General features: G+C 32.3%; 2 protein-coding genes across 6 annotated transcripts; both read right to left on the reverse strand.

The window, feature by feature from the left end:
- Positions 1-119: 119 nt before the first annotated feature.
- On the reverse strand, positions 120-8,598 carry LOC114164125 (putative ALA-interacting subunit 2). 5 transcript variants are annotated; one of them, XM_028048658.1, is made up of 10 exons: positions 8,331-8,598; positions 7,415-7,464; positions 7,169-7,333; positions 5,145-5,206; positions 4,985-5,059; positions 4,761-4,877; positions 4,086-4,156; positions 2,157-2,454; positions 1,109-1,398; positions 120-594 (listed from the first exon to the last, which is right to left on the reverse strand). In XM_028048658.1, the coding sequence occupies exons 3-10, from the start codon at positions 7,245-7,247 to the stop codon at positions 492-494; spliced, it is 1,095 nt and encodes a 364-aa protein (XP_027904459.1). In that variant the 5' UTR covers positions 7,248-7,333; positions 7,415-7,464; positions 8,331-8,598; the 3' UTR covers positions 120-491. The 5 variants fall into 5 exon arrangements, with proteins under 5 accessions (XP_027904459.1, XP_027904456.1, XP_027904458.1 ...); XM_028048655.1 differs by lacking the exon at positions 7,415-7,464; XM_028048657.1 differs by lacking the exon at positions 7,415-7,464 and having other exon boundaries at positions 7,169-7,384.
- Positions 8,599-10,843: 2,245 nt separating this feature from the next.
- LOC114164379 (heparanase-like protein 3) lies at positions 10,844-15,048 on the reverse strand. The gene is made up of 9 exons (XM_028049030.1): positions 14,390-15,048; positions 13,844-13,880; positions 13,537-13,720; positions 13,284-13,429; positions 12,775-13,005; positions 12,493-12,682; positions 12,202-12,327; positions 11,750-11,849; positions 10,844-11,473 (listed from the first exon to the last, which is right to left on the reverse strand). The coding sequence occupies exons 1-9, from the start codon at positions 14,633-14,635 to the stop codon at positions 11,117-11,119; spliced, it is 1,617 nt and encodes a 538-aa protein (XP_027904831.1). The 5' UTR covers positions 14,636-15,048; the 3' UTR covers positions 10,844-11,116.
- Positions 15,049-16,188: the final 1,140 nt, after the last annotated feature.

Raw genomic sequence — 16,188 nt, forward strand, 5'->3', positions numbered from 1 at the left:
ATTTGTACTTAATGCACTCACAGTTGAATTAGAATGACTGTATAAGAATTTCTAAAGAATGTTATGTTTCAACAAGCAATTAATCAAGCAAGTGATTGTATCAAATAAAGAAAAATATCTAAAGAAAACATACCAGCTTTCCGTTTCTGCCATTGGTAAAATGCTCTGAGAAGCTAAACAATCCTTTTATAAGATCCTATCTAGTTTAGAATACTGCCACGTAAGAGTGGTAGGTCCTGTTCTGTAAAAATATGCTGCAAAATACAAAAGACCATATACGGTTTCTATTTCAATATATTGTCTTTTGTGTACAATGGCAATGCTGAGGTTTGATTCATGACCTCATGCAAATACCCAAGCTCTCAACTATCCCATTCCTAAAGGCTCATTTCCATAATAGTTAAACCAAAAGAAGATGCTTGCTCTGCCTCATCATTTACAATTAAATACAGAAGTTTTTAATAGCAAGTGTATGTATCTTGTGCATCGCATTAAGAAAAGTACAACCACCAGTGTACCATACCATGTCCTTTATCAGCTAGCAATGTTTTTCCTATTCCAAGATAGGTAGGCCATGTCCCCATAAGGTCTGTCCTAAAAAGAAGCATCAATGGTAAGTGAAAGCAAGTTCAAAAAATGTTGGGACAATCTATTTCAAAATATAGAATAGCAGAATGATCAGAACATGCTTTCTTGGATAATCTATGTAAGAAGTTTCCAAATCTTCAGTTTCTAATATTTTCATGACTTCACAATAAACTGTATAAATATTTACTCACAATTTCATTTAAAAGGACTCTCGGTCCTGCCTCAGAATATTAGTCTAATCTGCTAATAATGTATAGAAGTAGTAAATCATATTACACCACCGGCTTAAAACATATTATTAACCTTTACACAAGTCAAACTACTATTCCTAGCATGATTATGTGTGAAGAAAAGCTCAAAAGATCTTAAATGAAAAGGCAACAGAAAAAGAAAAGTAAAAGGCTCTAATGCAGTAAGTAAGCATTAGACAAACAAAAAACTAGCAGAGTTCAACATCCTCTAAGCAACTGCATAAGTGGTTTCATGTGAACAAAATAATCAAAAAGCATCTAGAAATTACCTAGGATTTTTCATATGAAGCAACAGGAAGACGATGGAGATGAATATGCAAAAGGCGCCAACAAATAAATTTGCAACTCCAAGGAAGTCATTTTTTCCACCCAACCAGCTTGATGTTGACAGAACAAGCTTCTTCTTTCCACCAAAACTGTAAGTGTTATAGTTATTTTGCAGGTGGACTACTATAACATCATCTACATCCAAGTCCTCTTCAATTCTACCATATAACTTTCTGAAGCTGGGGAGAGCAGCAGTCCTCATCCAAACAATGAGATCTTCTTGATCACCAAGCTGATATATGGGAATCAGAATGCATTAGAATCAGAACACGAGAAAATATATCACCAAAATAAGTGCATATAGAAAATTAAGAAGAAATTAATAGTACCATATAGTTTGACCAAACTATATGGTACTAAATATTAATATTTCACTGGTGCGTATGCTCTCTATTAGTGCGACTGTTTTCAGGCCAAAAGGAAAAAATAAAGAGAGGAGGGTGAAGGTGGTGAAGGTGAAACTGATTTTATCACCGCCACGCCCACCCTCCCTCACTCCACACAAGAAAAAGTGAAAATCAGCAGCACAATGCATAAGTATCTCTATTAGGTTTAATCGGACTTTTTGGCCTCCCTTATTCTCTTTCTCAAATTTAGTCCTTCCACTATTTTAGTTATGCAACATCTATTAACTTGACATTCAGTATTAAACAGAAGTGCTAACATGACACTCATGCACTGCAACATCAATATTGATGTCAAGTTAATGGAAGGACCAAAATCACATAATTAAAAAGGAATCAAATTTGTGGAGAAAAAAAAATGTAGGAACCAAATTTGAAAAATGATGATAGTAAGGTGACCAAAATGTGTAATTAAGCCTATCATTTAACTCCTATAGAACACTGTTAAATATATGAATAAAAGGAAAAATGCATTGAAATGCAGGTCAAAAAAAGATATTTCAAATCCAAATACGGAACTTGGTCACAGCAAGACAGGATGTCAATAGGAAAAGCTCAATATGCAGTTCAAAAGCTTCAAACTCACAGGAATACTTGGATCCAGCTTTCCACCTCCAATCAAAGTCCCATTTTGAAAATTAAATGGGTAAACATGTTTTCCAAATTTATGATCACGATCACTTTTCCAAGCAATATTCTTCCTATTGACCTTCAACTCTGATGGCCCACGACTGAATTTATATGTATCATTGAACAAACTCCACGCTATCAACCCACAAGGTACAACTGGAAGATTATGGGAGGACTCTAAAGGTTTACAAGAACTGGTGTCATTGTATCCAAGTCCATGTAAGAGCTGCAGGTCACTTCTACTTTTGACATACCTGAACAAATTTTGAAAGTTTGAGTGAACAGTGGAGAAACAAAATTACATAGTTGAATTTATAACATTTTACGGTATAGACTCTAACTTAAAAGATCTATACTGAACCTGAAATTCTTTCTGCTGGAGTACATTAGATTAAATTCAAAGACAAATAAAAAACATGACTAAAACAGAAATAATTTAAAAAATTAACAATGGTTGGGATGACCTGTTGCTCAAATAATTAAAAGACAACTAAGAAAATAGTGCAAAAAAGACGTTAAATTCTGTGCCCTTTGCATGTAAGCATCTTTGACTTTTACTTAAGCCGAATTAATCCTTAAACTCAAGTTAATGTTACAAAGGTCCTTCAATTAAGTGAGTAATCAATATCAAAAAGGTTTGATCATTAATTGTTACTAAATCCAAACCATCAAACTAAAATATTATTTTTTATCATTGCTTAATTTAAAAAGTAAAAGTAAGAAATAGGCAGAACAGAGCATATTTCGAATCTTGAAAACAAGTACTCAAAACCCAAGTTCTGTTAAGAAACATGAACAAAAGCCATAAAAAGAGACATCATCCAGTTACTGGTATTATGTTCAATCAGTTGCTGAACTTCAACAGGCCTCACAACTATATGTCTGATCTTACAGTACAAGACATACAAGTTACTCAACCATTTTGAAACTGATTAACATCAATTAATTTTGAAAGAAAAAGTATTATGCAAAGATAGACATTTTATATTAGGGGGGATGACTGGATATTTTTTATGATCTGGATGGAAAAGATTAAAGAGATCATCAATTGTTAATATCAAAGTAGTAAATTCCCACTTACCAGCATCCTGGATTAGATTTATTTAAAGAACTTTTAAGATTTCCTAAATTTGTCAATATATTAGGCTAGAGGCTATGATTTTCCTGAATCCATACAAGAAAATTGAGCCGCCAAAGAATAACTGGATTCTTCAGACTTTCAAAGTCTATGAATCATGAAATCAACAAGCTTGGTTTGTAATGTTGCTTGGATCATGAAGTTATTGTGTACAGAAAACATAGAACATGTTATGTTCTGCAGGTTATTTTATTAATTTTTCATTTAAGAATTGGGAAAAACAAAAAAGAAAATATGATTCTTCAATGGTTTAAGATTTAGTACGTTCGCTTAAGGGAAGGACTTACTGCCAGGACTAATTGAACCTATGAGTTGAATATGGCTATACACAGAAGCTATAATTATGCATTTTTTCCTAATAATTAGTAGAGGTAGAAAATGAAACTTCAAAATAAATCCAGAATTGCTTTGGAGAAATGTCAATATGTTCAAATATAAATTAATAGTGCAAATTGATTTGACGAAAGCAAGAAAATATAGCAGGGCATACATTCAGGTTTGATCAATTTAATATATACAGTTGCACAATAATCTATTTCCAACAATGAGAAACCAGCAAATGATAAAAAAAATGGCTGGTGTATTGACCAAAACACAAACAAATAAATAAAAGGAGATCAATGTGAAAGAGAAAGTATAAATAGACAAGATCTGAAGTTGAATGATGATTTGGAGACCTTGACAAATAGTACTTATTCTAAAGACTTAATCATTGTATTTGAAAACAAGAAAACAAAGAATCCTCACCGTCGGTGGTTTTGGTAATAGTTATCAAGCTGGTAATAGATATAAATTGGTGCTTTCATTGGCTTAAGTACCTACACAGATTATAAACGTAATCAAGAGGTGGTAAAAAATCAACTTTATTGATAATTCTTTTGGCAAGATATTAGCATTTTAGCTTCCAGCCCCAAATTATTCTTCCCAATTAAATGAGGGAGCAAAAAGCACACCAAAAATGTTATGAAAATGAAGTAATAATACATGTAAGAAAATATAATATAGTATTATACCATGTCCTTTTGAACAATGTCAAAACCCATCACCATGTGCTACCAGATATGATTTCCACGATTCATAATATCTACATCAGCACGTATAATCTTTTCTCTTGAAGGGTGGAAGATTCTTCATAGATCGTAATAACAAGATAAATGCAGAAAACAGATAACTAGCTCAATTTTAAGTACACAAGTTTTAACCACTCTACATGGTCATGCAATGCAACTTCTGAAAGAACTACGGTATGGGAATGTCACTAAAGAGTTTTGTGAATCCTATGTCAAAGATGTTAAGAGGAAGCCAGCCAATCAGTCAAGGAAAATTAAGAACTAAGTGTCACTGATCTATTTAACTAAAAATTACTGAACACTGAAGCAACAATCAGTATATGATGTAATAAATCGTAAATTGAACTATCACCTTTAAGAATCGTGAACAGTTTTTGGTGATTAAGTCATCTTTAATATATGCGACCTTGTTATTTCTATATTCTTCAGGTACACAATCCATGTCATACCTATCAACAATTTCAACAACCTACAAATAAATAGGTCAAATAAATATATTTTAGAAAACAGGAAGATTTAGGGGGAGACAGGAAAAAAAATTGGTTCTAATATCAAGAAAGTAGAAATTATTCGTACACTGTTTGAGGCACGAAGTGTAACAAGTCCAATAGGAATGAAAATGAAACTCATCAATAGAAATGTAGCGATGATCTGCATAGAAATTGATTAAGACTTAGTACATGCATTTCATAGAATAAGGTGTCATGAAATATTCAAGTTTTGTCAAAGAACTAACTGCTGCAGGTGTAAGCACAGGTTTACATGCTGGAAGGTTCTGCTGTGTAAACTGATAGAATGCTGCAAAACCATCAAAATAGCAATCAGTACAAGTTTCAACAATAAAAAGGGGAAGAAAGAGGGGGGTTTGGGGGGGTGGCGATCAGGAACCAAAGAAATAAAACAGTTCAATAGCTAAAATAGAAAAAAAAAAGTACTGAAATAAATTGGTAAAAGACTATTTTTGTTGAAATAAATGAAAACAATTTTTCTGTCACCATTACAGCTATATGATTGAAAAAGTCAGTCAAAATGTTGGAATAATGATACTTAATGTACTTAGTAAATAGAAGATTCATGTAATCACATGATTATATATGTATTAAGTGTTTATGGGTATTAGTATCTAGGAAGTTGCACTCAATTAATATTAGCCTAGGAACTAATTTCAACTAAGGGTCCTTTGAATTTATGTATGATAAAAAAATCAGTGGGTAGTTGTGCTCAGCTGATGTTTATTATATATATATATATATATGGAAAGAGAAGAGTACAATACAAGGGAAAGTTATATCCTATAACACTCAACCCTTACATACACCGAAAAAGTAGCTTTATGAAAGTTGTATACAGAGTCTCTCTGTGGTTGCGAATTTTGTATTTAATCACGCACATGTAAATCCGTTATTTATATAATCATTCAAAGCATAATATAGGGAAAACTAATAATGGAGAATATACTAATTATCAGTTGTTCATATTTCCTTAACTACTGAGTCCAAATCATATCTTCTACACTCCCTTGAAGTTAGAGCATACATGTCATATGAGTCAAGCTTGTTATACAAATGTGATCAATACGAGAGTATGGATTCAGTGAGCATGTCTTAATGTTGGTCACTACAGTTGGCAAAGTCAGTGATGATTTCTCCAAAAAGCACCTTCTCTCCCACAAAAATGACAATCAAATCTTTATGTTTTTAGTTCGCTCATGGAAGATTGGGTTTGATGCAATTTAAACAACAACTTCATTGCAACATAATAGTCAAGTATCCTGTTTATCTCCAGATTTTAACAGATGAAGAAGTTGTTTCAGCCATGTAATTGCTGCCATAACTCGGTACTTAGCTTTAGCACTGGATCTAGCAACTATTTTCTACTTCTTGCTCAACTCTTGGCTAGAAGAGAGGAGTACAATACAATAACAAGCACAATTTTAACATATAGGTTTCTCCATAAGTACTTCTGGAAGAGAAAAATAAGATGGAAAAAATGAAAGGGGGTTTCTCCATGAGCTAAAATTAGTTTGTGCATAAGCTTATTTGTAGAATTTCTTTCATATAACTTCTCCAAATTTTTATTTTTAACTTGTGCATAAGTTAATTTTAGCTGATGGAGAAGCTCATTCATCTGTTTCTTCTTTTTCTCCTAGAAATGCTTATGGAGAAGCTTGTCCAAAGAAGCCCTAAGTTTATTACGAAAATTTGTTTGTATAATATACGTACCAATTGAATAAGCCTTTTCATTCTCAAAACTCACTAGATTAGCTCACTCTCTCTCTTCCTCTCCCTCTACAACAAAAACTTATGCTTTAAGGAGGACAAGTAAATACAATATCTTCTATTCTTCTTCGTAACTGCTGATAGTGATAACCAATATCTGCATTTTGATTATTGTTACTAGTGATGAAATAAGTTACAGTTTCATTCTTATATCATGCTTCAAAAAGAGGCAAAATTATAAAAAAAAAAGAAAAAAAAAAAAAAAAAATATATATATATATATATATATATATATATTCAATAGCATTCAATTCATGTAAAGAATCCAGTAACTGAACTCTCCTGACAAAACCCTGTTTAGTTTCCAGATTATTACACAGGTCCAAATTAAACAAAAGAAAAAGTGATTCATTCATTAATCATATAATTGCCAAATATAAATATAAATCATCTATTAGAAAAACCATTAATGCATTGCAAAAGCTTGCAGTGTCTAAGCTGTCAGAAATAGTTGAAAATCTGCCAAGAAAGTAACACTCACCACCACGTTGTGTTGAACGTCCTGGAATTTCCTGCACTCCTGTGCTAACTGTTGACGAACTCCCCCCATCAAGATCCATTACTAGCACAGCTTTCCAAGTTCCAGGGGTGTGTCACTCCACAAATTAGCTACCCAATTTTCACAAGCAGTTGCATTTGCCCAATACTGCATCCATTCCAATTCTCATCTTAGTTATAGCGAATACCACAGCTTGTCCTCAGTAATTGAAAAGCATAAAAGTACAACGAGTTAATCTTTAATACTGTCTCCATTCCAATTTGTCATGCTGCACGGAACTAAGTAATGGACAACAAAAAGGCATCAATAGAACATTATGGCCTCTTTTAATCCATGTAACCAATCCATACAAAAAGAGGGTACTACTACTTCCCAATCCCAATTAAAATAAAATAGCACGATTAGAAACCCAAATCTGCATCATTTTATTCTCTTCTAACAAGAGCTTACCAACAACAAGAAGTAACTTGCAATACATTTCATTTGCAAAAATAACATCATCATCACCAAGCAAAAAAGAAGTTTCTTATGATAAGTGAATAAGTCCCGAGACTCTCCTATTTAATGGATTGTCTTTAGGGTTGGGTTCTCTACTTAAGTTCTAACAAATTGATATTTTCAAGAAAAATCAGCCTAGAAAAAGGGCTAACTATTGTCTAGATTAAGGTGCAAACTAAATGTTGGTAGGTGAGTGAAGTCTTCAAGAGAAAATGAACACCCGCTCTTAAAGTAAAGGCATAATAATGCTAGCAGACTCATTGAGTGAAATCCGGGGAAGAAAAAAGCAACCAGAACAACAAAACAAAACAAAAACAGAGAAACTCAAACTGTTGATACTGCACATAATAACAACAAAATCCAAAATGACCCCAGCTCAAATCAAACGACACCGTTTTACCACTGTTTCCATGCATCAACTTAATCCCGAATTATAGCATTCAAAATTTCTAGCTGAACTAAATTATCGACCTCGTTATGATTCTCGTAATTACAGTCACAATTATTACGATGATCAACACCAGCAGTAAAATTAATCAAAAAGAGGGAGAAACACACAAAGGCATATAGGACGTCGTAAAATTGCACGTGCTAACAACGTAGCGAAAAATTGAAATATTAACGACGAAGAAATAGTAGGTATTACCTAGAACGTTGTGTAGATCTCGGAGCGGAGCGAAAGAGAAAAAAAAAACGGAAGAAAAAGAAAGAGAGGAACGAATGTAAGAGCATATATTCTTGGCTTGCAGAGAGGGAAGTGATGTGAACGCGCAACACAAGAGAAGGGAAGAAAACCAACGCTGCGTGAGGAATCTCTTCTTCCGCGGTTTCGCTTTGTTCACTTTTCTCAAAATCCCTCTGTTTGATTAGAGTTTGTGTTAGTGTCAAGGTTCCGGGAACTAATGGTTTGGTTTACCCCCAAATCAACTTAACACCTACCACGTGAATTATGTTTCATCAATTTTCAAATCAATAAATTAATGACAAATTTTTAGATTAGTTCTTAGAAAAAATTATAATTATATAGTATTATGGATAGTTCATAATTAAATAAAGAGTGAATTATTTTATAATGTTACAAAATAACAAATATTATTAATATAACTTTAAAAAGTTAATATAAAAGTCAACAAATTTACTTTCCAATTTGTAATTAGGTAGGTTTGGAAAATTAATTTTATGTAAAGCTCATGTTAGATATTAAGATGTATTTTGACATCTTGATATTTCAAGATACGTGTAATTTTTACTTATTTTAAATGATTATGTAAAATGTATTTACAATGAATTTAAATTAAAATGTCTGGAATTCTTTTATTGTGTGATAAAATGTCTGGAATATAGTCTTTTAATATTTTGATATTTTTTATTGTTTGAAAATGTTGTGTTGGTATTATATAATAAAGGGATAACATTTAATTTGAAATTTAAAAGTTTAAAGATGTTCTCGTAATTTTTCTTTTCTTTTAATCTACAATTTAATAATTAATGTTACTTAAATTACAAATTAATTAGTTTTTAAATCCTAAAATAGTACTCAGTGAATTGAGTTATGTAAAAGTCTCTTTTTTGTCCTCTCTTCTTTCTTATGCATGTAATTTGATTTAATTTTTTCCTAAGTGTTTTCTTTCTCTTATTTTTCTAAAATTGTTATTTATCTTTTATCCTTTTCTAGATTATATTTATCTTATAATAATAGGTGAGTTAAATATTCATGAAAGGTATAATGATTTATTTTTTCTTTCCACATTATTTTATTGAAGTGTTTCTAGAGTTGAAAAATTATGGTCAGTGTCATAGTTTTTGCTAAAAAATTAACCGTTTTATGGCTTAAATAAAGAGTTATTTAAAATTACAAGGATAACTTCTAAGAGAATACATATAGAATTGAACACCTATTAAGAAATAACTTCACAAAGTACGAAAATTACAAAGATAAACACTCTTTGTATCATTTGTAAGATACTCTATGATCCAGCAATTACATGATATTAAGGTTATAGTGCATGCCAAGTTTGTTCATATTTTGCATAGAATTTTTATTTGGTTCTACATAACGAGTCTTTTAAATAAATGTATCAACTAAGATTGTTATAAGTTACGTGTTTTTGGTTTCTTATATGTTAAAGTAGTAGCAAGAATTTATATATATAACAAGGATATGTGCTACACCCAAATTATTGTGCTTCAGAATACCTTAAATTTTGAACAAATTTTCATTTTATATATATATATATATATATATATATATTTCAATTATCATTTAACAAATAAAATTTGATAATATATCTTTTATAGGTCTTTAATTACATCACATGTAAAAATGTCAAAGCGGGCCAGACACGTTGGGCCGGCCTACTGGACTGCCCTGCCAGTCTGCCCAGAAAAGGACGGACCGGGTTGAAATTTCCAACTCGTCAACCTGCTGTAACTTGACTCGCCTAGCCCACCATTTTAGTAGGCCAAAACAGGTCAGCCCACCGTGACCCGCCAACCCTTTTTTTTAACTTTTTTAACTTTTTTAATGTTTAAAATTTAAAATAATTATAAAATAATACTTTTTTATATTATATAAATAAATTTATATATATATATAATAGATTTATAAACAAAAATTAAAAAAAAAGATACGGGCTAGCCTGCCGGCCCGCTAGCCCGCTCTAAGACAAAACAGATTACAATATCCAACCCGTTTATTGGTGGCAGGCCAGCTCAGCCCGATCCATTTTGGCTGGCAACAGACGGGCCAGACCAAAACGGACGGGCCGACCCATTTTGTCACCCCTAACATGTATCAAACTTTTTTAGTCAACTATTTACAAATATCACATTATTCATTGACTCTTAGTCTTTACAAGTAAACATCCTGTCTGTTTCCATCAACAAGCTCAGAATAACACCTCTATGAACCAAAGATTCTGCCATTGAAGATCACTTATATCTTCTCATTTCCAATTCATGAATCAATTTACTTCTTTCTTCTCAAATATCTTTTAATTCGTCCGTCAACTCACGCAATTTCATTGATTAGAGGAAGATAAAAAACAGTTTGAACACAACAGGACGAAATTTTGTTGAGCAAAATTTTTTTTAATAGAAGCTTAGGTAGTAAAAACTGTAATTAAGCAAAGCAAAATATTATTCCATGTCAGAAGAGAATTATAGCTGTAGAAAGAAACCAATCATTCATGTGAAAGAGGGTTTGCCTCATTCAGTGATGCAAGAAATTGAATTTGTCACTTACAATTGCAAACTGTAATCACATTGAACTTAATGAGTAATAGCAGAAAGCCATCATCATTATCCTAGTTCTCAACCTAAATAATTGGCTTCTCTTCCTCCGCCATATGAAGAAAACTAAGACATTTTTTTCCATGTAATTTGCTAAACCACCAAGTGAAACCAATTTTGGTTTCCCCTAGTGCCACCTAACTAGCCGCAAGCAGTAACAACAGCATCAGGTAAATGGGCAAATACAATAGAGAAAGGTGCAACAGTTATTGGTTCTGATGAGTTCACATATATAGGATCCAAAGGAGGAATTTCACCAGCTGAGTTTACCCTCAGAGGTTTTCCATTCAGTACCATGATTTGGCTATGTATATTCCCATCCTGTGGAGTTAGATGGTACTCTTCTCTTGCAGTTTCACTTGCAAGAGGCAATTCCATCGTGTTTGAATGACTAGACATCTTTCTCAGCCTCAAACTCTTTGCATTGTTGTCGAAGGTTACATCAGCTTCAACACTTGTGTTGCCGTCTAGGTTTATCAACAGTACTGTGATTCCCTTCTGTAAGATAGAACTATGAATAACATTTCGTAGATAGTGTGTTTGTGTCTCTATGGTTTTGTTTGGGATAAATTCTCAAAACATACGTAAATAAGAAAGCAATCACAGAAATTAAAACCAGCTTCTGTACTTCAACTTTTATACAACTTATCTAAATGAACTTGTTCATAAGTTCATCTTAAATTCTGCATTATTTAATCTTGTTCTTCTCTTGCAAAGTATTTACTCACAAGTTTATCCAGTGTATATGTGTGTGTGTATAAAAAATTTACTCACGGATTGCTTTGCACAGTGTGCATAAGCTCTTATCTTTTTTGTCCCAGAGAAGGTAGTTGACAGTACATGTCTTCCCATGAGTCTATGCCAAAGAAGAGCACTGTAAAGAAAAAAGAACATTACCATAGAAACATAGTATGGATCTATTTGAAAAAGGATCACCTATTGTATTATTGGAATAGTGGGGTCCTTCCCGTATAAGCCAAAAAACTATGTGTCAAGTAATTAATGAAGCATGGAACATTTGGTGGATTCATTTCAGCTCATGAAGAATTATTCATAATAATGAAGTAAACCATGCATATGTGGGTCCACAATTATGTTCCCCATTCTTGAACATGGAAATTATGACATGAAAAATGCATGTCTCCCTTGCAAAGTGGTCATATGGCCTTTTTTCCATCTCATGACTTGAGCAAATAAACAAGACTATGAAAGTCAATTATTAGTACCTATAGTAGTCTGGATTTGGCAGGAAATTGGTAGTATTGAGTAAACCATAGTTTCCTCCTATCAAACTCTGTCTGCAATATGTTTTAGTGTCATAAGCAGCTGACATGCCAAGCTGATCTAAATACCTGTTTGTGACATCATAACATTAGCCAAAATATTTCTGAGGCTAAAATATGTTTCTGATCTCTTTAACATATCTCAAAACTCAGTTTTAGTAACCATAAAAATTTAGTAAGTTTTTCTTCCATGAGATTTTAGTTCCTCATTAATAAAGGGTGCTTGTCACTAACCAGAAACTGTAAACAAATGCATCTGATACAAGATGATGACCACTATTGTAGGCCCCTCCTGACTCACCAACCCATGCTGTTGCTGAGGTACCTGTACTTGCAAGTATATTTTTGAGACCACTGAATGTGCTAGCTTCCTTATCAAGAAAGGAAGGGTCCAGAATTTTTTCCACAAGGTGTTCATCAACTCCTGTACATTGAGATAAAGCAGCCTTCAAATATAATCGAAGTCATGGAAAGTGGAAAGATATAATGAGTATTTGCCTGTTTGGTGAGGAGTACCTGGTCCAAGGTTGTAAATGTGGTGGGTGACCACATCCAAAGTTTTTCCAGATTTAGTTATAAATTCCTTGAACCAGGTTGCATCAAAGAACCCTCCAGGTGCAATGACTAGTGGCTTAGAATCAGTATTTGCATATGCATTGTAAACTATGTCTCGTAAAGCAGCAAAATCAGAAGCATATTGGTCTGCTGTAATGCTTGTTCCAACTCCACTGCCACTCAATTCATTGCCTGCCAATCAATGGCAAGTGCTCAGTATGCTTTAATATAGAACAACAGAATGATTCATTCTTTAGGGAAACTGTCAAATCTATTTCCTTCAACATAAAAATATTGAAGAACATGCCATTGAGAATTTTGATAAAGATAGTGATTTCCATAAGAATTTCCTCAAAGAAAACTTGGTATTTAGATTGTGGTACAGAGAATTCGGTACACAGCAAACATAGTTACTGAGAGAATTATGTAACTATGGTTTGGAAATTGTAATAAGAACAGCATATGCTTACCAAGTTCCCATCCATAAATGGTATAGCCATTTCGAACCGTGTATCTGATGAAGGACTCAGCATTGGTGGAATTCCAAGGTCCTGTTGCAGAATTACCGTGAATTGATTTTCCAGCAAGAGCATTTAATCCAAAAATGATCTTAGCCCTGAAATAAACAGTTCAAAAATGTTTTAGAAATGTGTTTTTTGTCCACAAGGTGAATCTTGTTGGTTGAAAACACACATGCATATCACAGTGAGAGTTCAATTTTACCCTGCTTTTTTAAAAAAGTAGTTGAGTTCATCCCATCTTTTCATTGGGAGGCACCCTTGCGTGAAACCAAACATCTCAGAAGTGTTCTTAACAAAAGGAGTACAAGGTTGGTGGTAATCTTCAGTGCCATATATTACCTTGTCTTGCAAACTTCCACCTAATCTGAGTTTCAAAGGTGAAAAGGCTGCACAACAGTACCTTGATAAGCTTTCAAAACTCAAAGCATTCATCTAATAAATTAAAAAGCAACGAAAGAATTGGATCCCTGCCAAATTCAATTACAATAGAGATGTAAATTATATCTTACCTTTCACTGCATTAAGAAAAATCTTGTTGTTGAGGTCCTGAAAAAGATGATAATTAAAAGATGTATAAGATTTGCAAGGTACTGTAAGCGGAAGCTTGTGAACTCATTAAAACAATTAATCAATAAATGAACACGCTTTTGAAAAAATGAAGTCTAGAATCACAAACCAGATGTGAATTTCCATAAACCTTTGAGGAAGCCAGAGTCAATAAAAATCGATTATTAAGAACAAATAAAGAAAGGTATATACTACAATCTCATCATGATTTGATGAGAATCTTATCACCTTGTTCACCACCACAAACAATAATCACAAATTGACGAAATATTCATTTAGAACATAGACATAATTATTTCTCTCTTTCTACTGGAATTACTTTGCAGATCGCAGACATGCATGATAGATTCAAACATCATTTCAAAAATAACAAAAAAAAATCATTAAGCAGAGAATGTTAACAAAGGAAAGTAGCCAAAAAAAAAAAAAATACAATCTTCCAGAAATTCATCAGCCATCAGAAAAAGAAGAAAAGAAAGCAAAAATACCAGATTGAGAAGAGAAGCAAGACCCCAACTGCATCTACCATAATCACATTTATCAGGAGGCCACCAATCCAAAGTTGCACAGACAAAATCACCATCAATAGTTCCAATCACAGCTCTGTCATCAATGGCAACAGTCCCTTTCACAGTTGCATCTCCTCCTAAAGCCACTCTGGAACCAAAACTGAAGCTGAAGCATGCAAAGTGAAACCAAAAGCAGAGACCCAGAAGCTGAATCCGAGAACCCATTTCCAGAATCAGCCAAAGTAAATATCTTTATCCAAGCTCATGCATCAAAGAACAATGAGGAAGCCATGGGAGGGAGAAGTGAAGATTTCACTGCAGAGTCACGTGCTACACTGACAGACACTGAAAAAATGTAAAGGAAATTGGTAACTTAGCGGCACCACTTTCCTATGCTGCAGAGGCTTCTGTTTATAAAGGCATTGGGCAAACACAGTTAATGTATTTGTACATTGCTAATCCAGAGATTTGGCTCTTATAGATTCAGTGGCCGGCTCAAAGTATCAGTTTAGAAAGACATGAAGATAATTTCACAAAATCTTTGCATAAAAAAACAAACACAACACTTGGAAATTTTATTTGGTATTTAAAGTAATGATAATCTGCAGTATTTGTTCTTTTAAGACCTTAATGCTGCAAAGATATGAATTAATGGTGTAGCATGAAGAGCTAATAGGAGAAAAGATAAGATTAAGATTAAGTGTTGTCTGAGTCTGAATGTATGATGTAAAAATAGGAGAAGAAATTAAAAATGGAATTAGGAAAAAAAATTCTCAAATTTCAACGACAATTGATAAATATTCTGCTAGTGCATTTTTTTATATACAATAAAAGTTATAATATATATATATATATATATATATATATATATATATATATATATATATATATATATTTGAAGCAAGTGTACCTTATTCAATAATGAATGAATATTATAACATTGTAAAAATACATGTGTATGTGATGTGTGTTTTTATTTATTTATTTTGTAGATATTTGTATAGTTAAAAAAATGATTAAATTGAAAAACAAATTAATAAAATAGTTATAAAATTGATCAACTAATTATTTTAATTAAAAAAATATTATTTAAAAAGTAAGATTAAAAACAAATGTAACAAAAAAGACAAATTTGTTTATATACAAAGTATAGATGTAGCTGAAGTGGGTCAATACCCATATAATTTTAAAGCATTATAATATAAAGCACTGTCATTCTATTAATTATAGTAATTAAGCTCATTAATTTATCAAACTTATAATTCTTTTATTGCTATAAACCGTAATCGTAACAACATTCATTTTTTTTTTCAGTTAGATAATATTTGACTTGTTATGAAATAAAAGGAATAACAGACATTCAGCACGATGTTCCAACCAATTAAGGACTAGTGGAAGCTTTTTCTTTATAACGACAGTGTTATGCGTGTCTCAATCCAGGCTCTTTCTAATCTTTTCTCAAATTATAATTTTACTTTATATTCTTCCTCTTGTGATAAGAATTATTTAACTTTATCAATTTTCATCTTCGTCTTATTATTTTTATTTTTATTATAACGGTGATTATTATTATTATTATTAAGTTATATGCTAGTTCTAAACACGCGAAAAGTTGCAAAATTTGGATTTGTGACTCTGGATATTACAAGGAAGAATTCCTTATATTGGAATTTTAAATGTTGAAATACATTTATATGCAATTGATATTGAGATACCATTGAATAAAGAAATAAAGCATCTAAGCAATTAATTTGCTCATGCGACAAAAATATTGTGAA

This window comes from Vigna unguiculata, chromosome 9 (genome assembly GCF_004118075.2).
Source record: "Vigna unguiculata cultivar IT97K-499-35 chromosome 9, ASM411807v1, whole genome shotgun sequence".
Classification (NCBI taxonomy): domain Eukaryota; kingdom Viridiplantae; phylum Streptophyta; class Magnoliopsida; order Fabales; family Fabaceae; genus Vigna; species Vigna unguiculata.

Excerpts from the sequence above, each read along its gene's own strand:
- LOC114164379 (XM_028049030.1), bottom strand. The coding sequence starts at position 14,635 with ATGGGTTCTCGGATTCAGCTTCTGGGTCTCTGCTTTTGGTTTCACTTT. Across the intron at positions 13,721-13,843 it reads TTTTCTTAATGCAGTGAAAG|CCTTTTCACCTTTGAAACTC; the intron begins GTAAGATATAAT and ends ACTGTTGTGCAG. Across the intron at positions 11,474-11,749 it reads CACACTGTGCAAAGCAATCC|AAGGGAATCACAGTACTGTT; the intron begins GTGAGTAAATTT and ends TCTATCTTACAG.
- LOC114164125 (XM_028048655.1), bottom strand. The coding sequence starts at position 7,247 with ATGGATCTTGATGGGGGGAGTTCGTCAACAGTTAGCACAGGAGTGCAG. Across the intron at positions 4,157-4,760 it reads ACTGTTCACGATTCTTAAAG|GTACTTAAGCCAATGAAAGC; the intron begins GTGATAGTTCAA and ends TAATCTGTGTAG. Across the intron at positions 2,455-4,085 it reads TATTACCAAAACCACCGACG|GTATGTCAAAAGTAGAAGTG; the intron begins GTGAGGATTCTT and ends AAATTTGTTCAG.